Source organism: Octopus sinensis, linkage group LG7 (assembly GCF_006345805.1).
Source record: "Octopus sinensis linkage group LG7, ASM634580v1, whole genome shotgun sequence".
In the NCBI taxonomy this organism is placed as follows: Eukaryota; Metazoa; Mollusca; class Cephalopoda; order Octopoda; family Octopodidae; genus Octopus; species Octopus sinensis.
The window spans coordinates 29,943,179-29,970,675 of record NC_043003.1 but is presented as its reverse complement, the minus strand read 5'-3'; the positions used below and the strand labels follow the sequence as shown (position 1 = coordinate 29,970,675).

The window sequence follows — 27,497 nt, the reverse complement described above, 5'->3', positions numbered from 1 at the left end:
TAATTATGAAACATTTTTTTTAATGAAATTTACATTTTACAATAAACTGCACCAGGAAAAAATTGTTATTAAACATTTGCTTTGTTTTCATCTTGATAATGATGGAGGCTATTAAGTTATGAGGGATTGTCAATACTACAAAAATGTTATCTCATTTTAGTCATAGCATTTTCAAAAAGAAATTTTAAAAATCAACTTTTGGAAAAAACTCACTAAAATTGATACTTTCTAGCATCAATTTGTTGTTACAGTTGAAGGTTTTCTCACAAGCAAACGTTTTATACAGTATTGTCCATATATACAACCATGTGTACTGAATGATGTGAACTAGTCTTACAGACTTATGCTACAAGCTTTTTCCTTTAGCCACACGATTGGCTACAGCCTGGTGAATGTATCTGGTAGATGGAAGCTGAAAGAAGTCCATCACACATACAGGCACAAGCATGACTGTGTGGCACCTTGAGTGAGTGTCTTCTATAACCCAAGGCCGATAAAAGCCTTGCAAGTGGATTTGGTAGATGGAAACTAAAAGAAACCTGTGGTATAATGCGTCTTCCTGTATGTGTGCTTGTGTGAGTTTGTATTTCCCCTTCATCTTCAAGTGTGTTTGTTGGTTGTAAACAATGGCCTCTCTGTTCATGTAAATGGTGTCATTTGCTTGTAGCTCATCACAAAAGTATGCCCAGGCATACTGACATGTTGCGCAATCTTTGTAAACAAAAGGCTCATTAAAAAAGTCTCATTTGTTTCCAGTTTTCTGTATAAGCACGTTCAGGTTGTTTGTCCAAAAGACAGGAAATAGGTGGTGTTGGCATAAGGAAGGGTATCTGATTGTAGAAAACTCTGTCCCAACAAAGCTTCACCTGACCTATGCAGGCATGGACAAATAAACATTAAAACAATGATGATAATGAAAGAACCCATTTGTGGTAAACTTAATTGTCAGGAGGTTTAAATGTCTTAGTGACAATATTCACTGTGAAATATGTATTGTTTCTTCTGTGAATACCTTTGTGAGTAGATAATTGACTATTTACGGTGAAAGCTTCACCGCAGACATCACATTCAAATGGTTTCTCACCCGTATGTGTGCGCACATGAGATGACAAATTATTACATCGAGAGAAACTTTTACCACAGATATCACAGAGGTATAGTTTATCACCAGTGTGAATTCGTCTGTGACGAGACAAATGACCTTTCTGAGAGAACATATAACCACAGATATCACAGTTATAAGGTTTTTCTCCTGTGTGTGTACGTTTGTGGACAAGCAGTTGATTTTTCTGTGAGAATGGTTTATCACAAATGTCACAGTGGTATGGTTTTTCTCCTGCATGAGTTTGTTTGTGGTTAAATAAATGACATTTCTGAAGAAACTCTTCACCACAAACATTGCATATAAATCGTCTCTGTAGAGTGCGAGCACAATTATGCCTCACTAAATCATGTTTTCGATATAATATTTTACCACATATATTACACTGATACGATAACTTATCTTCATGAGTTCGCTGGTGAGTGGATAAAGAACCCTTTAGAGAGAATGTTCTTCCACAAATATCACAGCTGTATGGTTTCTCTCCGGTATGAATACGTTGGTGGCGTACCAAAGAATCCTTTTTAGAGAATGCCTTGTCACAAACATCACACTGATATGGTTTTTCCCCTGTGTGTGTCCGTATATGATGAGCTAACTCTGTACTGCGAGCTAATGTTTTGCCACATACTTCACAATGAAATGGCTTCTCTCCAGAATGTATGCGTTCATGGCTTGTCAAATTGCTTTTGATTGTAAATGCTTTACCACAGACATTACAGTTGTAGGGTCTTTCCCCTGTGTGGATCCGTTTATGACAAGAAAGAGAACTATTTGCAGTGAACCTCTTACCACAAACACCACAAGCATAAGGTTTTGAACCAGAGTGAATTAATTTATGCTGAATTACATTACTACTTTGTGAGAATGTCTTTCCGCAAATGTCACAAGGATATGATTTCTTCTTTTTATTTACTTCAGTGTGAGGAGTTAAATCACTAGTTTCAGACTGTGTTTCACCCTTACCTTCCATGGACTTGATTTAAAACTAAACTATACTAATAGAAAAGAAACATTTCAGAAATCCTTACAAATCATTACCAACAGATTATATTTTTCAGATGGTGATAAATGAGAAAATTTGTAAAACACTTATTCATACAAAAAAACAAACAAACAAACAAACAAAAATTTTGGAAACCTTTCTCTTAATGAAATGATCTTCAACTAGAATTCAACATTTTTACAACATTATGCATCAGAGTGGAAATTTCAGTTTATGGTTTATTTTTCCCTCTCCACCATCATCAAAGATATCAATGAAATCAACATAAGAAATCTTTGCAACCACTGTTTGGTACAAATATTTTCTAAGTAATTCAATAAAGGTTATAGAAACAGCATCACATGTCCTTGATCCTCAATAAAGTCATTCTCTAGAATACACAATCTGATAAAGTTATAAATGAACTATTGGTGAGGTATTTTTGTGCCAATTTCACCATGTTATACCCTGAAATAGATGATGGTATAAGATTAAAATTCAATTAAAGACAATAAGAGTTAACCCTTTTGGTACCATATTGCTGAAATACACTGTCTTTGTTTCAATTAATTTTGAAAATAATGAAGAATTTTGTGATATAACTTTGTCATTATTAAACTGAAGTTTGGGACATAAATTAACATGGAATTTTTGAAGGAAGGTTTTAATTTAGATCACTTTAAAAGGAAGCTTGTATTATAGAACCAGAGGCAGTCACAGGTGGGTTGATATCAAAAGGGTTAAAGAACAATAAAATGTTATAACAAAAAGACTAGACCAGATACTTTAAATGAAAAAGTGGAATAAAAAAAAAAGAAATTGTCTAAACACACAAACATCAACAGCAGTTATGTTATAGAATAGAATGAGAGTTTATTTTTAACTTCATCTGTTCCATAGAACAGCTCTTCCTCCACAAACTAATAATAACAAAACTGAGTTATTCCAATCACAAAATTATATTCAGATAAGCAGCAAGATGAATTAATTATAATGCAATGGGACTGAACATGACATTGGGAAGCGAATTTCTTAACCACACAGGCTTCCATTAGCTGACCTCTGATTATTGTAGAAGTTGCTTGCTCAAGGTGCCATACAATGGGACTGAACCCCAAACTATGTAATTGCAAATGGAACTTCTAAACTATAGTCATGCCTGCACCTAAATATACATATATATGTGTGTATCCCCCTTTCATTTTCCCATTAGTTGCTAGCTGTGCCAGTTTTGTTTTAAACTGCCATATTTGCTACACTAGAGCAAGTAGTCATGCACTCTGTGGATATTTTTTTTTATCAATATAAGCTGTTGGAAATGTGAAGCTTAGTAATTTTCATTTTTACTTTTTTTCTCATTTCTATTTGTAAATCTGAAAAAGGAAAGAGTTTTACATCTTCATAAGTATTTCTGTTCTTGAGAATGAGATTAATACAGAAAGTTTTCAGCTTGGGTTAGGATAAAAGGTGGGATGGTCATGGTTAGGATCTTTTTTTTAATTACATTTAGTCAAGGAGAAAAAGGCAACACACAAGGCTCTCTTTCTTTTTTTCCAGTGCATTGGAAGCTGGTAAGAGGAACATAGTTATTTTCCAACTGGGAACCTGATCTGCATGCTTGCAATGAGAGTGCTGCAAAAGAAACCAAAAGACCAGGTGGTAGAGTTGAACTGGAGTGTAAAGCCTCCAGCATTCAGATTAACTCAGTCAAATGCAATGCTTATTTATTCACACTGTTTTGAATTAATCATGCATTATCTCATAGCTTCAAGATTTCAATGATGTGTTTGTTATCTTAAGAATAACATTGTAGAGTATGTGTGAGAGATTGGATATGGCCAGTTTGAAAATAAAATGGGCAGACTATTTGGGCTAGATAAGGCTGGTTTAAATGCTAAAGGGATGTATATATACAAACAATTATTAACTTCCCAATCTCCATTTTCTTCTTATACACACACGCACACGTGTACATGTGGGTATTTGTATTTCTTTGTTTTGACATCACATAATAGTTGTAAGCAAGTAGTGTTCTTCATTTCCAGTCCTCTGCATAAACAAATCTGGTGATGGAGAAATATTTACCCTTATGATTGGAAACATGAGAGTTGGTGACAGGAAAGGCATGAACTGTGGAAAATGTGCCTCAATGAATTCTATTTGACCAAAGCAAGCACAGAAAAGTGGACACGAAAATGATGAGATATACGAGTTATATGTATACAATCATCATAATTGCTTTAATGTCCATTTTTCTATGCTTGTATGGCTGAGATGAAATTCACTGAGGTAGTTTTCTACTGCTAGATATCCTTCTTGCCGACAACTCTTATCGGTTTCCAGGCAAGATATTTCCCTTATATCTGGACACGTTCACAGATCAGAAACATGTCAAGACACGAACAAACGCGCGTGCGCGATGGTCTTCTTTTGTTTCCGCAGACTAAATTTACTCACAAAATTTAGTCGGCCCGAGATTGTTAGTAGCACAGTTTTTCTACACTTAAAAGACTTGTTTGCACACATTTGACAGAAGTGATTATAATAATACTTGTATCTGTTAATGCTGAAAGTGATCAACGAATATGAACACTTGTCTCCCATTTAACGTAAAAACCGTGTCGTCGAAGTTGGTTTGCCCAGCCAAAGTTATTGTAGTCGTTTAGCGGATCTGTGGTTGAAAATATTTCATTTAATAATAATAATAATGAAATTATTGTATACAGTGCTCAGGTGCACCACAACTTGTCAGAAAGTGCATATAAAGTACATGCAGTAATGTAAAAATGTCTGGAAAGCGAACAATGTATGAGACAGATACATGCTTGTGTGTGAATGGAGGGGAGAAAATCAGGTGTAGTATTGGCGAATCTCAGAAAGCTTGGAAGTTTTGAAGGATGCAGTGCTCCGACAACTAACAACTGATGCCGGCAGTTTGTTCCATGCTTCAGCAACTCTCAGCGTGAAAAAATGTTTCCTGAAGTCATGGGAGCTGTGCTGTTTTCTGACTTTGTAAATATGTCCACGAGTGTTAGATGGGTGGAGTTTGAAAAGGTGCTCAGAGTTATTGTTTGTACGATGGTTGATAATTTTATGGGTGTCTACCAAGTCAGCTGCCAGACGTCGGAGTTTCAATGTGCCCATGCCCAGGGAAGTAAGGCGTTCAGGATATGGCAAATGCCTGATGGAGGGTATTCTTTGTAGTCATACAATTATTTGTTCAAACGTAATGTAATCAACAGTAGGGTTAACTATATATATGTCCTATTTTTAGGGCATTAAATGAGATTTAGCTGCCGTTTCTAGCAGGTCGGGAAAGGTAGAGGCTCTCACTGGATCTGAATTTAACACCCTCTCAAGTGGCATTGGAGTGCTAAATAACGATAGATGTAAGTGGTGAAGGAAAAACATATATATATATATATATATATATATATATATATATATATATATATATATATATATATAACCATACCGAGATGGTGATGTTGAGAAGCCAACAAGCCAATGGAACGACAGAGAGGCACTAAATAACATATGTTCTCTTGACAGATTTCTCTGTCAAGAAAACATTTGTTGTTTAGAGAACAGTAACGGAAATTTCATCTATTGCAGTGAGATAAACTCTAGAAAGCTGATAGCACTAATTAATTTTGCTAAATAAATTGGTGAACAGTAAATAGGCGTTTTTAATAAAACCTGAAATTAATGCGAAGATCATTAATGGGATTAATACTTTTTTAAGAATTATCCAGAGATAAAAGACAATATAGGGACAAGTGGTTTCACTGAATTTTAATAGGGTTTAATATTTACCGAAAATGATTTCTCGCATAGACAAACATTTTAACAACGAAGATAAAAAAAACGGACAGTAAGGTATTTTGCTATCGGATTATTTTGCATGTTAGTAATCCACAAAGTTCTGCATTAAAGAAGAAGGCCACAATTTTGGGAAGGAGGGGAATAATCGATTAAATAGATCCCAGTATTTTGCTGGTCCTTATTTTAGTAAATTTTTGTTTTTCTTCTGGTTTTCTGATGTGTTTTGAACCTATATGACTCTCAAAACCGTCAGAAATCACTAGTTATGTAAACCAACCCATAACACTTAATACAAAGATAGGCTAAGGCTCTTCCTCATTCTCCGACTCTGAATCTAAATTTTAATGTAATGAATGGGTCGGTAGCTGTCTGAGAGAGGATGGTATATATTGGTTGCCAGAACCAAGAAGTGGCGAAATAATTTTCTTATCTACAATGGAAGAAATGAACAAATACTTTGCCAAGCAGATATAGTTATTTTGATTGAAAATGTAGTCTCTTAAGCCAACCTTTTACATCCTGCCAAAACCTTTCGATGAGTTTTTTATCCCTAAATTTATCGACCTCCAAATAAGTCAATATTTAAAAAAATTATTTCAATCAGTGGAATATTTCAGAAACATTCAAAAGAAGTCACACCACCCTCTGATTAAAAAAAAAATTGTGTGATCATTATAACTGACACTTCAAGTAGACAGCTGGAATACGTGACTGATAATCGGTGACTTTTCCAGAGACGGTAAACAACAAACTATCTGACCAACTAACTTAAGTGGTGTTTGTGGTTGATATTTTGAATTTGTTTTGATAAAATTTGACTATTACACCTGTCTCACGAGACGGGTGTAATCATTGATCGGCGGACTTTCTATTAGCTATCATTATTTCAGGGAGAAGGAAAAGGACAAGGAAGTTGTGGTTGTTTCTTTCTGCGAAATAATCTTTTGTCCTCAAAATTCGGTTTTTTTTTTTACATGTTTGCCCCTAAACCGTGCCCTTTTCCGGCAAATTTTTACGATTACACCTTTGTATTCAGCATGTTGCTTTCTTACGACGAGGCTTAAAATATCACAGGACATGGGGCAGACGATTATACTGAAAACCTTCAACTTATTAGCAACTGACAAAAGGTCAACTTACAGTTTTACTTATGTTTATCCACCCTATTTAGTTCAATAACATTGAAAAATGAATATATTAAGCTGCAGACACTAAGTCTGAAGTGGTTGTGAGGAACTTACCACCTGATATATATCCCAATATAAAGCCAATGTATCAGCCTTACTTTCGTAAAATATTTTCTTTATCTATTGTTACTAAATACATAAAAGCTAATAAGTACGTAATACATTCTTTTCATATAACAGTATGGACCGGTGTATTAAACATTAATTTCGGTGACTGCTATTGCATTTTCACGATCGACTTGAATCAATTATTAATATCTGACTAATTGTTTTTAAATTTGGCACAAGATCAGCAACCCCAATGGAAAGGGGCTTTAGTACACACCATCGATTTCAGTACTTGACTGGCATTTTATATACATCATTATACATCATCATCACCATCATCGTTTAAAGTCTGCTTTCCATTCTGGCATGGGTTGGACAGTTTGAATGAGGACTGGCAAGCTAGGAAAATCTATTCGAGATTATTATATATATCCAGTGATTTTAAGAGGGTGGAAAAGGATATTTTGTTAATATACTTTTACTCCGTTTCACTCATACATGCAAAAACTCTAACGTGTTTTTTTTTTTTAAGAAGAATTTATCGTTTATCTCTCCACATTTCGTTACCACTAACTTCTGAAACCTTTGTATTTTCACTTATTCATTTCAAACTTCTTTGAATTTTCAATCTAATGTAATCCACACTCTCTCGAAAACATTTCTGCAAAATGTTATCTAAAATTATAGGTAAAGAAAGAAATAGCAAAAAATATTTGAAAATGGGGGTGTGGGTGAAATTTCCGTGGGTTCCACATCATCCCGTTTTCCGGATCCCAAAAAGGAATTTGTAGCATATTAGGTCACCGGAATTCAGTCAACGAAAAAAATAATAATTCCAATGATTCCGGGATAGGGAGGGGGAGTTCGGTTTCCCACCTGCCCTTTTTTCCGAACAGAAATAAGGGGTTTGCAGCATATTGGGAGGTCAGGGTACTTGATTCCATGCTATAAATCCGAGTTTTTTTTTTCTTAGTGAAAATCGTGCAAGTGAAAAGATCAGTGGAGGTGGGGGGGGGGTGAAATTTCCGAAGCTTCCACCTCACCCCATCCTGTTTTCCGAACCCGAAAAAAGTGTTTTGTAGTATATAAGGAGGTCACAGAAATTCATTCAACGAAAAAAGAAAAGAATTTCCAAAGATTCTGGGATGGGGTGGGGGTGGGTCCAGTCCACCGAACAAAAATAAGAGTTTGCAGCATATTAGATCAGGGTATTTGATTCCACGCAAAAAATCCGAGTTTTTTTTTTCTTAGTGAAAATCGTGTGGGTTGTAGTGGATTTTGCAAGCATGAAGTGGATTCGATCCACCATAGCCAAATTTAAATTACCACGGCAACAGAACTTTTCCCACGATGGAACAATGGTTTTTCTCTGACAGCAGCTTTACATTTTCCAGATGCCTTTGGCTAGGCCGAAATAATGTCTTCACCGCTTGACCCTTTCTAACCCCTTCTACTTCACCAAAAGCTAGAATAGAGATAACAAGACCACCAACTAAATCTATTGTTCTCAATGATATATCTATCCTTCTGGATAGTTATATAAGCAAGCATACCCCAAGCAAAAATCAGTAAGTCACTTTGGTGACGACTCAACGAGGTCTGGCTGACTAGCCTTGGTCAGAGGGAGAAAGGAAGTTTACTGTCGGCAACTGTGAGACAACGTCCCACACCCTACAACTCTCACTAGCTCTAATTCTGTTCTCTTACAACATCATTCTATCGCTATCTGTATTTACTACTAAACAATGAAGAGGACACAAACACAAACTTCACTTCGCGTGCTTTTGGATTTATCATAACCTGCCCGTCGAGGCAAGGTATTTGTAACGTAACGGTAAATAAATACTCCCTTAAAACTTTATGCATTGTTCATACAACACAGTATGCAATTATAACAACAAATTTAAACACGTTACAACTGGTGACCACGAACAAGAGAATTGCAGCCTTCCTAAGAACCAAAACTTTATCGTTACAACTGGTGAGCCTCGACTTCTACTTAAAACTCTACCGTTATAGGGTGAAAGGATGAAAATTTACCCAAATTTCATTTACTATTATAGTTTAATAGAGTTTTTATTTTCATATACAACACATAAACATCTACAACTTTTAGAACATTGTCATTTTATAAGATCTTGGCAAAATTTAAAATTAGAATAAACATTTATTTACATGAAAGTTACAGGAGAACTTTCATCTAATTCTTCCAAATCTTTCTGTTAAAACTGTATTGAAACCATTTGTGGGGCTTTTTTTTATCACAGCAACTGGTCACACATCACAAGGTTTAACAGAACCTACTGAAGTAAGCTTGCATGCTCACAGCATTACTACGGGCGATGGCGAGGCTAAGGCGTTAGAAAAGCCAAGTACCTTCACAGGCATAACTTAATACCTAGGTGAGATGAGCTGTCAATGTTGACAAGAACTTCGCGGTTAGTGGCCCAGACCCTTCGAACGTCTCAAACGCCAAAGGTCGGAAGAGATAGTTCACTGCCAAGTCCCAATACTTCAGGGTTTTCTTCCGTTCGGCTACGGAAGCAGTGACCTCCCATTAACTACAGCATCCAGGATGTGGGAGGGAACAAAGGAGTCGCAGACTGTGGAGTCCCAAATAAGGTACCTACCTTATCCATCTGGTTTCTTTCTATCACTTCTGGATAACCCCGACGGCTCCAGAACTGAGGAGGTATTAACTCGAGTCAGAGCCCCCTTAGTGATTAGGTTTAGTTCGGTGTTACGAGCGAAGTGACCAGCATTTAGGTGGCAAGACAGACTGTGAGGACCTGTGGGGTCGAGGGGCCTACTACAGCGGCATCTCAGTCCCCTACAGACGTCAGCTCCCACTCCAAGTGCGATGGAGATGCAGAATCCATCTAGATTGAATAGCCTTCCAATGTTGGCCACATTCTCCCCTGAGAATTTTGTACTAGTTGAAACTAGGCGACACCTTGAAAATTGATCTATCCTCCACTGCAACCGGAATTGACAAATCCAGCTCTCTCCACTGTGATAGAGCTTCATCCATTTCCCTGTTAGAATTAGTCCACTGGGGTCTAATTATCATGCTTTGACTGTCTTGACCATCGGTTGTTATCAGGTATTTTATGCTTGGATATGTATATAGTACTGAAGCGGGTTTGAACTAAGAACCGTTTATTTTAAAACCTTATTCAACAGAGAGAGAGAGAGAGAGAGAGGCAAACACAACAGTTTGGAACTGGATAACAAAAAATGAGAACACAGACGAATTTGATTATTTTGAAATCGATGGGTCAAAAGAATATTAGTGGAACTTCATAATTAAAACAGATTCCAAGTTAAAACACAGCCAGCCAGTGGGGCAAGACTTCCTTTTATACCTACCAACTCCCTCTATTTTTTCTTCTACACAAACCCCCATTTTCGGCTACGGAGAGTACGAATCGGGAAAAATAAAAGCAAAGATCGGCATTTTGAAATTACCCTTCCCCACCCCTAATTTCTTCATTTTTAACTTTTTTCAGAAAAATCTTTTTCTCAGAATATGCAGAAAAATACGGAGATTATGATTCTGATAAAAATTTCCAAAATTTTTGTAAAACTTTTTTTTCACAATTTTTTTTTTCAAAATATGCGAAAAAATATGGAGATTATGATTCAGAAAAAAATTACAAAAATTTTTGTAGTTACGGTTACGCTTAGGGTTAGGGTTTTGGGGTTAGGATTAGGGTTTTAGCGTTACAGTTAGGGGGATAAATTACGGTATGAGTACCATAGTTGTCAAAATATGGTGAACGTGTTTTTGTTTATGTTTGTGAAGATCATCGCTTTCCGTAGATTAAAAATTTTTTTTACATATGAGGGGGGAAGGGTATCTTTTCAAGTCGACGTAAAAGCGAAAGAGACAGAGAGAGCGCGATTGGATTGGGGAAGTTCTTTTGAAATTGGCATGCCGTCTGTGTGTGTGTGTGTCACTGAAGCCATACATACATACATACATAACCTCTTTCTCTCCTTTTCTCTGTCAGTCACTCACACATTCACTCACTACAAAAAGTGAATAAAAAATTCAGTTAACTCTCTCTTTCTTGGCCATACATCGATACATACATCTATGTATACATATATACATACATGCATAACAACCTGTGCGCGTGCGTGCGTGTGTGTGTCACTGAAGCCATTCATACATACATAACCTCTCTCTCTAGCTTCTCTGTCAATCACTCACATTCACTCACTACAAAAAAATTCAGTTATCGCTTTCTCTCTCACACATACACACATAACAGCAACATTACTCTCTCTCTCTGTCTGTCTGTCTGTCTCTTCACACACACTAACAAAAGCACTTCACATACACACCACCCTTTCTGTCTTGCACACCCCATCAAACACACACACACGCACACACACACACACACACATACACACACTCTCCCTCTCTCTCTCTCTCTCTCACACACGTATGCACATCAATTCTTCTGATTCACGCCAACTTCAAAAGAACTTCCCTCATAAATTACGCTTCCTCTGTCTCCTTCGCTTTCACTTCAAAATATCCCCTTTCCCCACACCCCATATGTAAAAAAATAAAAAATTTTACGGAAACCGACGATCATCTTCACAAATGTACATAAACACACGTGGTTTGTAAGTGACAGTCACGTGACTAGTATCGTAAGATCACCGGATTAGGGAAAAAGTCAGAAATGAAGAAATTGGGGGTGGAGGGAACGGGGGAGAAAGGGGGAAAATTTTAAAATGCCGATTCTTGGCAATTTTCCGGAATATCTGTATCCGAAAACGGGGGTTTTTGCCAAAAAAAAATTTTTTTTAATAAATAAATTTGGGAGGAAATGGAGGTGGGGGGGAGGAAGTCTTTCTGCCAGATGTGTGGGGACCACAAAGAAAAGATATGTTCTGCCCTCTGGATACCAATGTAGTTTTTAAAAAATACAGGAGTTGCAAATCCAATATCCAAGATGCACTTTCAGTTTCATACCTATCATTAATGGAGCAACAGGTTACATACGAACTTGCCTAGAGAAAAGTATGGGTGAACTAGGGTTCTTGGGGAGAGAACGCAATTCCTTAATTCATACACTACAAATGGTCACATCTGAGACTATAAAAACCTCCAAGATTTTCTGCGCCGTCTCGACTGGCTTCTGTGCCGGTGGGACATAAAAAGCACCAACCAAACGTGGCCAATGCCAGCGCCGCCTTGACTGGCACGTTAAAAGCACCAACCGATCGTGGGCGATGCCAGACTCCCCTGGCACCTGTGCCGGTGGCACGTAAAAAGCACCTACTACACTCATGGAGTGGTTGGCGTTAGGAAGGGCATCCAGATCAGACTGGAGCCTGGTGCAACCTCCTGGCTTCCCAGACCCCGGTCGAACCGTCCAACCCATGCTAGGACGGAAAATGGACGTTAAACGATGATGATGATGATATGATGAACAAAAGCAGGATATTTCCTTCACAACCATGCTACAGTTAAAATTTATTCCAAATTAAAAAGACTAAAATAACACATACATACTTGCATGCAAACATACACGCGAGCTCGCTCGTCCAGTATCATCGAAACTACTACATGTCTAAACACAAGGACAGAACTTTTCGGATCATACCCATATGTGACTAAATTTCTGTTACGTTTTTGGTCCCCTAAAGAAAACAGATAGAACATGCTTTCTATGTTATGTCCCAAGAGGGTTTTTTTTACCTCATCACACCTTCTACCATACATTTTATATATTTTTATATAATTTTTATGGCGAAAAATGCGAGCGATGTATAAGTACGCAGGCAGCAGAGTTATAACACAGTAATTTCCCTTTGTATAACGGTATTTTTTCATAGCGTTTTCAAATAGCCCGATAACCGAAGAGATGTCGTGGATTCCCACTTCGGCATCTGAAACTCAGAGTTTTATCTTGACTATCGAGTAATGTAACATATTATTGTATAGATAAATTTCCTCTATTTACATAATATTGAGGTCTCTTTCTTTCTTTTGTTATCTTACCGTTTTACCAATATATATATATATATATATATATATATATATGTATATATATTAGAAGGTTTGGAGATGATGTACAAGTATTTTATATTAGAAGAAATGAGGTACTCAGAAATTCGGATGGTTTTATATTTGCAGATATTTATTTGTATATTACATGTTTTTTATACATCAAATAACATATATCATCTCTATATATAAAATCTCTATATATAAAACTGAAATGCGTTTTTACAGCTTGGATCGCTTTCAATGCCACTACGTCCCGTCCGATTCGCTCCAAAATTTACAGGGACATGTAGAATGAGGTGACGATGCCCGTGGGCTACCTTATAAATCCCTATCTTAAAAGGTGTGGTTGCTAGGGGCCATCTTCCTCACTCACGCTATTTCCTCCATTTCCCCCTAACTCCCCTTCATGTATAACTTTGACAAGTCCACTCCCGTTATTTAATGTAAGGTTCGTCAGACGGTGTTCTTTGATGTATCTGTCTGCATTCATAGGAAGAATTATCATCGCCACACGCCACGACCAACACACAATCATGAGAACAAATATTATGAATCAGATATTCATTGCGTTCATTTATATATGTGTGTGTGTGTGTGTGTGTGTGTGTTCGATATATAAATATGTATATATAATGTATATATACAAAGTGTATATATCTGTATTTATGTATATTAAACTTTTTAATACTTTTTGATAGTTACGTAAAGGGAACTGGTTGCTTCTTTACACTTTTTGGGTGCAACTTGGGTGCGAGACAGATAATTTTCTCTGTTAATTGCGTGACCAACAGGGGTCTAACAGGGGGAAATTATGCCTAAACATGAGCGCAGCGCATGTGAACATCCGACGTGCTTTGAGTCGGGAGAAGAATTGAGCTGATGCAGACGTGTTGCAAAACAAGGGAATACACGTGCAGAACAGAGGTGCATGAGTGCAATAGGGCTTGCTAGGCTGAAATACAGTGTACAGTATTGAATATGCCAGTGATTAATGCAGTAAGGCTGAGGCTGCCAGCCAGTGCTTGAGCTATTATATGCCTCAGTCATGCAGGAACAAAAGTGTGGCATGCTGGCGCGTTGTAAGGGACAAACAACTTTCTCTATGTATGCGTGACCGACCTAGGGTCTTACAGAGATGAGTTGCGTTTACAAGGGCACATTGAGCATGGAAAACAAGCGAGAAAGGCATGTGTGGCGTATGAATGTGACAGAGATAGCATTTGTGTGTGTATTAACTATGTGTGTTCGTGTGTGTGACAGAAGTACAAACAAGGTGTATGCGGGCAAAACAAAATACAGCGCATAGGAAAAGTCTCTCAGGGTACTTCAGACAAGATGGAGTTAATTTACCAGTTCGTAGTAAAGTACATAATAGCAGTTCGTTCTGTAACAGGATGTTCGGATCACAAGTGCAGATGCCGGTTGAACACATGTCGTGTAGCGGTTGTGGCTTCAATGCTGTGCCAGGTTACATTGGTACAGAAGATCTCGCAGGTAGTGCTGTGCTGTTAACCTTGGTGAAAATCATAACAGCGTGAAAGCTTAACCTGAATGAGTGCTATGTACATATTAGTGTTGCTGGAGATGAAGGCGACGGAGATGGAGACGACGTGAAGGTGAAGGACGACGATGGTGATGGCGACGGCAGAGAAAGGCGACATTGAGATGAAGGCATCGGTGGCGTTGCTGGTGTATGTTAGCGTCGTCATTGGCTGGAGCAGGAACATGACTGGCTGGTCTGGTCGTCTGTCGCTGGAATTGGAACATGGTTGAGTAAGCTCTGTGTGGATGAAGACTGCGGCGGATTGATTGGTTCAGACTAGGTAGAAACTAGATTTTAGCTAAGTGTTCTATGGTCTATGACCAGAACTCGGGAAACTTTGTTGAGCGTTCTATGGTCTATGACCAGAACTCGGGAAACTTGCTTGACTGTTCTATGGTCTATGACCAGAACTCGGGAAACTTGCTTGAGTGTTCTATGGTCTATGGCCAGAACTCCGGAAACTTGGTTGAGCGTTCTATGGTCTCTGACCAGAACTCGGGAAACTTGCTTGAGTGTTCTATGGTCTATGACCAGAACTCGGGAAACTTGCTTGAGTGTTCTATGGTCTATGACCAGAACTCGGGAAACTTGCTTGAGTGTTCTATGGTCTATGACCAGAACTCGGGAAACTTGCTTGACTGTTCTATGGTCTATGACCAGAACTAAGGAAACTTGCTTGAGTGTTCTATGGTCTATGACCAGAACTCAGGAAACTTGGTTGAGTCCTCATCTTATAAAATGTGGCCCCAGTAGACCCAAATGAAATCGGGTTATATTAACCAAAATGTGAAAAGCGGTCTAAATGAGGCTGGAAGGGGATTAAAATTTAAAGGAGCGGGTGTTTAGGAATTCTCTGTTACATCAAGCTAAAAAATTTGCGCCAGCCTTTTAATCATCAATGTGTTGCCGTCCATGATGAAGAAGTTTTGAATGCTTGCCATCGTCAGTTTACTGTCGTGAGAAAGAATCAATTCAAAACTTGGTGTTTAGGGATTTTCTTTTACATCAAGTTCAAAATTTTACGCCAGCCGTTGAACTGTCAATACGTTGCTGTCCGTCGTTAAGAAATGCCAGCCATGGTGACTCTACTATCCTCAAATTCTATCCCTTCAAACTTTGGTTTCCAATATTTTATTATTTTTATTCAGCTCGCAAGTTCGTCTGTCCCTTTTAAATGTTAGTGTTCTGCTGTCTGCCTTGAAGCAGACCTTTCCGTTGTTACTGCCTGATATTTATGATTGATCTTTCTAAATATTTTATTTCTCAACTTACTCAAGATCTTTTGTTGTTTATAAATGGGAGAGAGATAGATAAAGATAGAGAGTAAGAGAAAGCGAGGGAGAGTCCGAGAGAAAGGAAGAGTAAGAGAGTGGGAAAGTGAGAGAGAAAGGAGAGAGAAACAAAGAGGGAGAATCATCATCATCATCATCATCATCGTTTAACGTCCGTTTTCCAGGTTGGACAGTTTGACCGGGGTCTGGGAAGCCAGGAGGCTGCACCAGGCTCCAGTCTGATCTGGCAGTGTTTCTACAGGTGGATGCCCTTCCTAACGCCAACCACTCTGTGAGCATAGTGGGTGCTTTTTTCGTGCCGCCAGCACAGGTGCCAGGGGGGCTGGCAGCGGCCACGATCGGTTGGTGCTTTTTACGTGCCACCAGCACAGAAGCCAGTCAAGGTGGCGCTGCAATCTGCCACGTTCGGATGGTGCTTTTTACGTGCTGAAAGGAAGCAACAGAAAGTAACAACCACACTCTTACCCGCGCGTAGAGCAGGTCACCTTCAGCTAGTATATCATATATTAGCGCTTTCGCCCATTCTAGTGGGGTTTTCAAATAGAACTAAGTTCTTGTGGAAAAATTTGACCATTTTATAGTGTCATTGAGTGTGTAGTGGTGGGGAGGGCTATAAGATAGTACAAGAGGGTGATGAATGGGGAGAAAGTGAGAGAGAGCGCGTGTGTGTGTGTGTGTGTGTGGTGTGTGTGTGTGTGCATGTGTGTGTGTGTTTTTGTATCTGAAATGAGTATTAAAGAAAAAGAAGGAAAGGGAGAGAAGGAAGAAGAAAAAAATTGTTTTGCTGGTTTCATTTGGAGTTGGTCAGAATGTTTACTCCAAGCGGGGTCTAAGATCTTGGGGGAAAATGTGACCATTTTAAAGTGTTATTGAGTGTGTAGTGGTGGGGAGGGATATAAGATAGTACAAGAGTGTGATGAATGGGGAGAAAATGAGAGAGAGCATGCGTGTGTGCATGTATGTGTGTGTGTTTTTGTATCTGAAAATAGTATTAAAGAAAAAGAAGGAAAGGAAGAAAAGGGAGAGAAAGAAGACCATAAATTGTATTTCCTTTTTATCATTGTCTTGTGAGAGAGTGTGTGTGTGTATGTGTTTATGTGCATGCATGTGTGTGTGAGTTTGTGTATCTGTGTGTGAGTTTGTGTATCTGAAAGGAGTTGTTAAGGAGGAATGGTCAAGTTGTTAAAAGTAACCAGTCATTGGCTTTTAGCAATGGTCAAGAATGCCACTTTTGTTTATATTTTTGCAACTGTAAAGGATTTTTGGTTTTTAGAAATTGGCCATTTCAAAAAAAGAATTGCCTGGATTTCTTTTTATTATTGTTTTGTGAAGGTGCGTGCGTGTGTGTGTGTGTGTGTGTGTGTGTGGGTGCCTGTCAATATGGAAGGGGTGTCGTTGGAGAAGGGAAAAAAGAAGAAAAAGAGGAAGAAGAAATAATTGTGTTGATATTTATACCACTATTCAGTTCTTTGAATCCAATGTTTGATTTCTGTGCTTACATGGGATGGAGAATCTGGATTAGAGATTGTTTTTATTTATGTATGTGTACATATGTGTAGAACTGTGTGTGTGTGTGTGTGTGTGTGTGTGTGTTTAATACAATTTACTTTACATATTTGGTTCTTCATCTAGTACAGCTTATTATAGAGATATTTTCAGCCATTCAGTTTGGGGGAGAACTTAGTTATGAAGTATTTTTCCATATTCCTCCTGAAGGAAGTATCATTCCTTGGACATTTGTAGAAGGGAAAGATCTTAAATTTTCCTTCTCCACTTGTATCTAGGTGTTTACTCAGTGGTACCTTGCGGAGTTCCTCCTGTCGGACATGTTGGTGAATTCTAGCTCGTTGGCATAAAGAATTTCCAGTTTCACCTCTGTAATCCTCCTTGCATGTGGGGCAGGTTATGCAGTATATTACGTTCTGCATTTTGCAGTTCATATCTGCATTTATTTTGAACATGTGACCACTTTTAAATTTCATTTCTTTGTCTCCCTCTATGCATTTATAGGTGGGGTTACTGCAGATCCCACATCTCCATCTCCGCACTCTTTTACAAAGAATTCAGTTTTAGTTTCTGATGAGAATTTCGCTCTTGTTAGTTGTTTCTTCAGGTTTTTGTCTTATCGTCTACTGTTTTTTATGCAATATTTGTTTAGTATGTTTTCCATTTTGGGGCTTTGTAAGACTATTGGTAGGTTTGAATGTATGATTCGAAACATGTTGGTAACTCCAGGGTTGTGTGTGTTTATGAAAGGGATAATGTTTTCTTTGTTTTTTGTTTTGGGGGTCCTGAGTTGTATGATGTCCAGTTTCATTGCTCTTGAGATTCCATTTTTTATTAGTTTAAGGGGGTATTTTTGTTCTAGTAGGGAGTTTTTAAGCTCATCTAGTCTTATTAGGCGTGTTTGTGAGTCAGTTACTATGCTACATATGCGTCTTGCCATACTATATGGGATGTTTCTTTTTAAGTGGGATGGGTGTCAGGAGTATATATATATATATAAGAGTGAGAAGAAGAGAAAAAAAATAAACAATTCACCACCTTAGGTTGAAAATTTTGGGGTGCTAATGCGCATGTATGCTGTTATGTACGTGTGTTTAACCCAGAAAGGCTCTGCAACGGAGTTGTCCTCAAGAAAACGAATTTGATTTTTGAAACCTACATCCCAAAAGAAAGGTAGATAATGATAAAAAAAAAATAAAACCACAATCCATCGATTTTGATCTCGGAAAACTAAAACCACTAGTTCGACACTAGTTCCGTTAAACATTTTTATTTCTTTTTCTGCTTGCTTGCTTGCATGAACGCACACACACACACGCACTCACACACTAACACACACACACACAGATAAATAAGCGGAGTTATAATGTAAGCGCGTGCTAAAACCCCTCATAACTTATTTTATTTTTACGAATTTTCGCCAATTTTTTTTTTATTCTGTCTTCTCTATAATGGAATTAATACGATTATGCAAAACAAAGAAAATTTAATTGATACAGTGTTACTGCAACTGACTTGATGTATAGGCTCCAGGATTTAATATATTGTATTTCTATTATATAGGTCAGTCATTACTATCAACGCTTGTTGAGCTTAGTAGGTCAACTAAATTAGACTTGTAATTCATGTATTTTCTCTTCCTTACTTCTTTCAGTGGAGCACTTTTGGCATTGTAGAAATACAGCAGAATCAAGAATTAGTGACTGCGAAGCAAAGAATGTATCAGTCCATGACCACAGGACAGAAATAGTTGACATAAACCTGTTTAAGGGGATGGGAGCGATAGTAGCCTCAACAATAATATTAACGACAGCAGCAGTAGTAGTAATAATAGTGACCACAGAAAGTTGTGTAAGTCGTAACAAATTATAATGATTTCAAACTTTTATCACAAGGGCAGCTTGGGGTAGGGGAGTAAGTCGATTACATCGACCCCAGTGTTTCACTGGTAATTAATTTATAAACACCCGAAAGGATGAAAGGCGATAGATCCCGAAAGGATGAAAGGCGATAGATCCCGAAAGGATGAAAGGCGATGTCAACCTTGGTGGAATTTGATCTCAGAACGTACCGATGGGCGAAATATCGCTTAGTATTCCGTCAAGCGTGCTAACGATTCTGCTATCTCGCTGTCTTTAAGTCATATCAAATAATCCTTTCTACTGAAGGCACAAGGCCTTGAAATTTTGGGGGAGGGCAATAGTCGATTACATCGACCCGGTGTTTCACTGGTACTTAATTTATCGATGAAAGGCAAAGTTGAATTTGAATTCTGAACGTAGCGACAGACGAAATACCTATTTCTTTATTGCCCACCGGGGCCAAAACATAGAAATGGACAGAACTCAGCATTTCGCCCAGCGTTCTAACGATTCTGCCAGCTTGCCGCCTTTAAGTCGTAACAATTTATAATAAAACCAATAATTTTCCTTGATAACCAAAGTTTTAAAAGCGAAACTGCTATCACTCCCATCCCCTTAAACATTTTGTGTCAACCCTTCTCTTTATTTCTTTGTTCTGTAGTCATGGAAGACGTTTTCCCGGGGTTAAAATGATGTAACATAGTTCTTTATAGAGCAGCCATGTTACAGTGGCAAAAAAAACTTCACCGTCTTTTATTGTTACTACATCTATCACGTTTAGAGATTTTAAAACTAGCTATTTTGCTAGTTTCGAGATCAGCGATTGCCTGTCGCTTCTCTGTTTATATATTGTGAGTAGAGACGATTGTCTACCATCTCTAGCAGGCAGGTCAAAATAATGAGTAAAGATTCAGAAGCCATGGTCTACTGGTCTTGCCCAGCTGGAGAGGATTGCAGGAGTTTTTAAAAAGTTACAGAGGTTTAAAATTTTACTATTGTCACCCAGTCAGGAAACAGGATTTGGAAGCTGTCATTTTGTGCGTGACTGCATATTTTGTCATCAATATTCTGAAAATAGTACGTGTTGTCAATATTTGTAACCAACACGTGTTTTGCAGTTTGAAGCATTCAATATGCATTTAAAGCAACAGCCCGAACGGATATTTTCTTTTTAAAAATTCGTAAAAATTAAACTACGTTTAAGTTACAAATTACAATTTTGTTTACAATAATGTTTTCTTTTGACACATTCTACCAGAATACGAAGTTTCAAATTTTTTAGTTAACTAGGAAAATTTGGCCTTCAAAAAGAAAAGATCCGCACGAACTTAAAATATTTACCCCCAAAATAACGTTATTTATTTATTTATTGCAGCGTGGAAGGTGTTTATAAGCCATTTAAAAATGCACAAAAACTGTTAGATTCACTTAATTTAAATTTAATTGGTCAAAATATTTTCGTCGCTTTGAGACCGTGACCTGTTCACTGACAAAATTCCGTGCGCTGAAGTGTATCTAACGGTTTTTGTGTTTTTAAATGGCTTATAAACACTTTCCACGCTGCAAATGTTTTTGTTTCAGCACATGATCTAAGATCAGGTCACATGCTATGCAAGTACATCTCCATAAAATTTATTTATTATTTGTTAATTATTTATTATTTTTAGCACATCTCACAACCTCCTCAATGACAAAAAGAAACGAGTAAACAAGTAGTTTTAAGCATTCAATATGTATTTAATGCAAATGCGATGAACAAGACGTTACATGCGATAAACACATCACAATTTGGTTAATGTTTACATCTTGACCCGGAAATGAAAATCTTCCCCCCAATATTGGAATGACTGCAAAATATTGTGTAGGAAACGAATATGAAAAAAAAAAAAAAAAATGCGCGCGCTTAAAGCAACAGGAGGGTGGGGAGAGGATTTCGGAAAATTCACAAGATCCGAGTTTTTCCCTAATAACTTTTAGGAAAATGCTGTTTTTTCAGTGAACTTTTATAGAAATACCTATTTCTTTATTACCCACAAGGGGCTAAACATAGAGTGGACAAACTGATTAAGATGATTACATCGACCTTAGTGCGTAACTGGTACTTAATTTATCGATCCCGAAAGGATGAAAGGCAAAGTCGACCTCGACGGAATTTGAACTCACAATGTAACGACAGACGAAATACGGCTACGCATTTCGCCCGGCGTGATAACGTTTCTGCCAGCTCGCCACCTTTTATAGAAATACCTTTCAAACGGCATACATAACGATTATAAAAAAATTTGTGGGGAAAATTTTTTTCCATGGGGTGGGGAGAAGACTTCGGAAAATTCACAAAATCCGAGTTTTTCACTCATAACTTTTAGGAAAATGGTTTTATTTCAATGAAATTTTATAGAAATACTTTTCAAACGGCATACATTATGACTATAAAGTAATTTGTGGGGAAAATCTTGAGGTGGGGAGAGCACTTTCGGAAAATTCCCAAGATCCGAATTTTTTCTCGTTATATTCCGAAATCACATTCAACTTTCAGATACCCTAGCGTAGTACTACTACACTATGTAGTGTTTATTTCTCCCCTCTTTCAATAATTTTTAATGTTTTGGCTTCAATTTTATTTCATTTTCAATTATTTTTACGCTTTTTAAACCTTTCGTCGTTATTCTCATTCACTCATTATTACTTTCTCTCTCCCTTTCTCTCTCTATCTATATATATACACATATATTATATACATATATATATATACATATATATACACATGTATACACACACACACACACACACACATATATATATATATATAAACACACATATACAGTTATGGAGAAAAACTTGGATCTTGTGAATTTTCCGAAGTCATCTCCCCACCCTTTGGAAAAGATTTTCTCCACAAATTACTTTATAATCGTAATGTATGCCATTTCAAACTTCATTGAAAAAACCCTATTTTCCTAAAAGTTATGAAGGAAAAAATCGGATTTTGTGAATTTTCCGAATATTTTCCTGAATATTTCTATAAAATTTCATTGCAAAACCCCCATTTTCCTAAAATTTATGAGGGAAAAACTCGGATCTTGTGAATTTTCCGAAATCCTCTCCCTACCCCCCCCCGTTGCTTTGCGCGGATTTTTTTTCATATTCATTTCCTACACATTGTTTTACACCAATTCCAGTATTTTTTTAAATTTTCATTTTCGAGTTAACCCACAATTTTTCCCCACAAATGGTTTCAATACAGTATTAACTGAGAGATTTGGAAAAACTAGATGAAAGTTCTCCGGTAATTTTCTTTCACTTAAATAAATGTTTATGTTAATTTAAAAATTTGCCAGCAAAGTGTTATAAAATGACAATTTTCTAAAAGATGTACATGTTTATATGTTATATAAGAAAATATGCGGGGTAACTGTGCGCCAGGTCCGCCATTTCAGGTGATTATAATTTGTATCCTTGAAAATGGTGGTGGTGGTGGAAGTGGGAATCGCGCCATAGTTATACCTGCATGGAGGATATAATTCCGAAACTCCCCATTAATATAATTATAATCTATATCTTTGAAAATGTATCTCGGCAAAATTTCATTAGAAAATATACGTTTTTAAGAAAGTTATGAGGAAACAAATTTGCTGTTGGTGGTGGGGAATTGCGCTGTAGTTATGACCATGTAGTTTAGTTATGACCATGTGGAAGAAAATGATCTGAAACCTTTTCCCCTCCAGATTTTTAATGCCATCAGCAAAATTGTAACTTTTACCTCGACAAAATTTCGTAAAAAACTATGCATTTCTGAGAAAATTCGACACTTTAAGTCAGGTCAAACTTTGTTTCCACGCCCAAAGCGTGTGAGTTATCTCCCTTTAGAAAAGTTTTATTATTAAAAAAATCCTAAGTAAAATGGAAGTACAAGAGACGTGGTCTGGGCCAAACGATGAGAATGCAAAAGGGCCAACTCTTGAGGATGCGGAAAAATACCGAATAAAGTTTTGGGAAAGTCCTGTGGAACAGGAAGATGTTGTTATTGCCATGAATTGCACAGAATACAAAGGTTTCTTCACGCACGAAAATATACGGAAGTGGGCAGACAGCATTAACGATCGTGATGTTGCTTTTAGATTAGGATATACGCTTGGATTTTCTGAACTGGCAGTGAATAGTTTTACTGGGATATTTCATATCGATTACGATAGAAAGGCAGATTCGATGTTTCATGATGCAATTTACGAATTTATCTGTAATTATCTCGCTTTGAATCCAAATGAAACTGATTTTAGATTTTACCGAAGAGTACGAGAAGTTTTAAAGCTGTCGTCATGGCCTTTCAATATATTTGGCTGTCCACGCGGAGCCCAAAAAACTTTGAAGGCACGTATAAAGAAAGAAACTTACGAATACACTATGGATTGTACTTTTCGTGATAAATATGAAGATCACTTCATGAGATGGTTATTAGAGGAGTTCAATAAAAGGAAAGGCGATTGTTTGGCATTGTTCGAAGAGATTATAAAGCAGAAAACTAAATTGGAACGCTATAAACACATTCTCTGTTTGGATGATATCGATGACTACTTTACAAGAGTAAAGAAAAAAAGGGATTATGAGGAAAAACTGAAAGCATTCGAAGAACATGCAACTAAACACTACACTTATAAGATCATAAATGAAAATTCACCAAAGAAAAATGAAGTAACATCGACAAATCAAGAAACTCTTTCCCCAGATAATGAACAGAGTTCTACTTCTGATGAGAAACAGAGCTCTACTAAAAAGAAACGTTTTCCTGAATATCCAACCGAAACACCAAAATTCGTCGAATACCCTTTGTTTAAATTAATCAAAATATATTCTACCGTAAAGGGCTATCTCATGGATTCTAAAGAGGACCAGGAGATAAGAAGCTGGGAGGAAAAGCTGAGACAATTGTTCTCACACAGACTTATAAATTGTTTTCTACCGGTGAAACGAAATCTCACAGCACACACCAAATGTAACGTTCAATATGATGAGAGACTGTTTACTGATCAATATTTAATTAATCTGATTCGGGTCGTTGATTCAAATCGCATGTGGAAAGGAGATATGTTACACAGTCTTAGAGATCACAATATAGAGTTAGAAAGGAAATTTGCCAACTGCCGTTGGCTACGTACTTTCCGGGTCCTATGCATATGGAGAGCCAAGTGGCCAGAAGAGAAATTTGCTCTTACTCTCGACCAATATCTGCTCCACAAGAATTATGAAGGCTTCGCAAAGTTCCGTGAAATACAGAAGGAAGGTAAATACGTCACAACAAGAGTATATGCTATTGAGGGCCCTAGCATCAATAGCATGTTTTAGGGATTTGAATTTTTTATTCACCCTTTTGTCTTTTCTGTTATTTTTAAATGATTACTAAGCATCGATTTGTTAGTTTTACAAATTTTGATTTTGTGAAGAATTGTTTCGGATACATTTATAATTTTTCATCCGCTGTTTTTACATTCTTGTGCCTTTCACCTCCCTGATATTTCTGTTCCAGTTTATATATTATTTCCTTTCTCTTTCTTCCCTTTAGGCTTTTCGTTATTTCCCTACTTTAATATATAGATGTTTACTGTCATTACGAAAAAAAAAAAAAAAAAAAAAAAAAACATTTCATATATCCGAATCGTTTACAACGACAAAATATGCTTTGAACTATAATGTTGCTCATATATATGTAGATCACCTCCCTCCCTCGTTCTACATCACAGCAAACCTGAACTCACAAAAATTTATAGCATCTCATTCTGAAGTTATTACAACTATTTCATCGTCTATACTTCATTTAATATTACAACTCTATGTAAATCACTTTTTCCTAATCCACTCAACAGATTCTCCTCTTCCATCAATTTCACTATGAAACTAAAGTAATATTTTTGTTTCTATACTTCCTCGTCTACCCCCCCCCCCTTCATTCCCATTTTTTCTTTGCAATTATTCAATTGACACCTGCAAAAATATTAATTGACCATGAACAGTGTTGAATTAATTTGATAATTTTCTGTACTGAAAATAATAAAATATTTTAAGTTTAGATTTCTAGTTCTTTTATTTAATGCCTATTCGGCAATCTTACGGTTCTAGTATACTTTTCCGTCGATTTCCGTAAAAAAACTTTTATTTTTTTGCATATGGGCTTGCGGGAACTTTTGAAGTAATGAGAGCGAAAGAGACTAAGAGAAAGCAATTGTATGACGAGGGAAGTTCTTTTGAAGTTACCGTGCATGGGAAGCATTGATGTACATGTGTGTGTTTGATGGGGTATGGGAAACAGAAAGTATGTTGTGTAAGTGAAGTGCTTCTGTTAGTGTGTGTGAAGAGACAGAGAGAGTAATGTGTGAAAGAGAGAGATAACTGAAATTTTTTACTCGGTTTTTATAGTGCGTGCGTGTGTATGCATGTATGTGTATATGTATGTATGCATGTATGTGTGTGTATATGTATCTATGTGTGTGTATGTATGGCCGTTTCAGTGTTTACATTATTTCGAGTTAAAACGAAAGATTACCAAATTTTTTTACATAAGTATGAGAGCGAAAGAGACTAAGAGAAAGCGATTGTATGACGAGGGAAGTTCTTTTGAAGTTACCGTGCATGGGAAGCATTGATGTACATGTGTGTGTTTGATGGGGTATGGGAAACAGAAAGTATGTTGTGTAAGTGAAGTGCTTCTGTTAGTGTGTGTGAAGAGACAGAGAGAGTAATGTGTGAAAGAGAGAGATAACTGAAATTTTTTACTCGGTTTTTATAGTGCGTGCGTGTGTATGCATGTATGTGTATATGTATGTATGCATGTATGTGTGTGTATATGTATCTATGTGTGTGTATGTATGGCCGTTTCAGTGTTTACATTATTTCGAGTTAAAACGAAAGATTACCAAATTTTTTTACATAAGTAATGAGAGCGAAAGAGACTAAGAGAAAGCGATTGTATGACGAGGGAAGTTCTTTTGAAGTTACCGTCCAGGGGAAGCATTGATGTACATGTGTGTGTGTGTGTGTGTTTGATGGGGTGTGGGAGACAGTATGTTGTGTAAGTGAAGTGCTTCTGTTAGTATGTGTGAAAGAAAGAGATAACTGGAATTTTTTACTCGATGTATGTGTATATGTATGTCTGCATGTATGTGTGTGTGTGACAGTAACGGTACTCATACTGTAATTTTGCCAATTAGGAGTATTTCTTAAACCGTTAGCTTCACGTTTCAACAGCTTGACTGAAATGGGGCTAATGCAGTTTCGCACCTCACCTTGAAAAATGCATTTTTTTAAAAAACTTTTGGTTAATGTTTATATCTTGAACCGGAAATGAAAATCAATAATAAAAAAAAAAGAAAAGAAAAAAGAAAAAATACTGGGATGGGTGTAAAACAATGTGTAGGAAACGAATATGAAAAAAAATGCGTGCAAAGCAACGGGAGGGTGGGGAGAGGACTTCGGAAAATTCACAAGATCCAAGTTTTTCCTTCATGACATATATATTTGTGTATGTATATGATATATGTATTTATATAATATATATATAGATAGATAGATACAGAGAAAGTAATGAGTGAATGAGAATAACGATGAAGTGTTAAAAGAGCGTATAAATAATTGAAAATGAAATAAGACTGAAGCGAAAACATTAAAAATGATTGAAAGTGGGTAGATTTAAACACATACGCTAGGGTATCTGTAGATAGTTAAATGTGATTTCGGAATAGAACGAGGAAAAATTCGGATCTTGGGAATTTTCCGAAAGTGCCCTCCTCACCTCAAGAATTCCCCCACAAATTTCTTTATATTCGTAATGTATGCCGTTTGAAAGGTATTTCTATAAAATTTCATTGAAAAAAATCCCATTTTCCTAAAAGTTATTAGGGAAAAGCTCGGACCTGGTGAATTTTCCGAAGTCCTCTCCCCACTTGATTTTCACTTTCCCTTGTAGTGAGTGTGCGATTTGAATATAGAGGCACCTACCTTCTCTTCGCGGTGACGGAGATCCTCCAGAGATGACTGGTCCTTCCTCACAGCCCCTACCCGAACACTAACGATAGCAGCTGCTGGCCCCAAACCCTTTAGCGACGTCCTCGCACGTCTTGTCCCCAGC

General features: G+C 37.1%; 1 protein-coding gene across 4 annotated transcripts; it reads right to left on the bottom strand.

Annotated features, from left to right (window-relative positions):
- LOC115213978 (zinc finger protein 665) lies at positions 1 to 27,497 on the bottom strand. Of its 4 annotated transcripts, none has more exons than XM_036504678.1 (2): positions 27,368 to 27,497; positions 1 to 2,555 (listed from the first exon to the last, which is right to left on the bottom strand). In XM_036504678.1, the coding sequence occupies exon 2, from the start codon at positions 2,073 to 2,075 to the stop codon at positions 939 to 941; it is 1,137 nt and encodes a 378-aa protein (XP_036360571.1). In that variant the 5' UTR covers positions 2,076 to 2,555; positions 27,368 to 27,497; the 3' UTR covers positions 1 to 938. The 4 variants fall into 4 exon arrangements, with proteins under 4 accessions (XP_036360571.1, XP_036360573.1, XP_029638847.1 ...); XM_036504680.1 differs by lacking the exon at positions 27,368 to 27,497 and adding an exon at positions 7,805 to 7,815; XM_029782987.2 differs by lacking the exon at positions 27,368 to 27,497 and adding an exon at positions 7,053 to 7,218.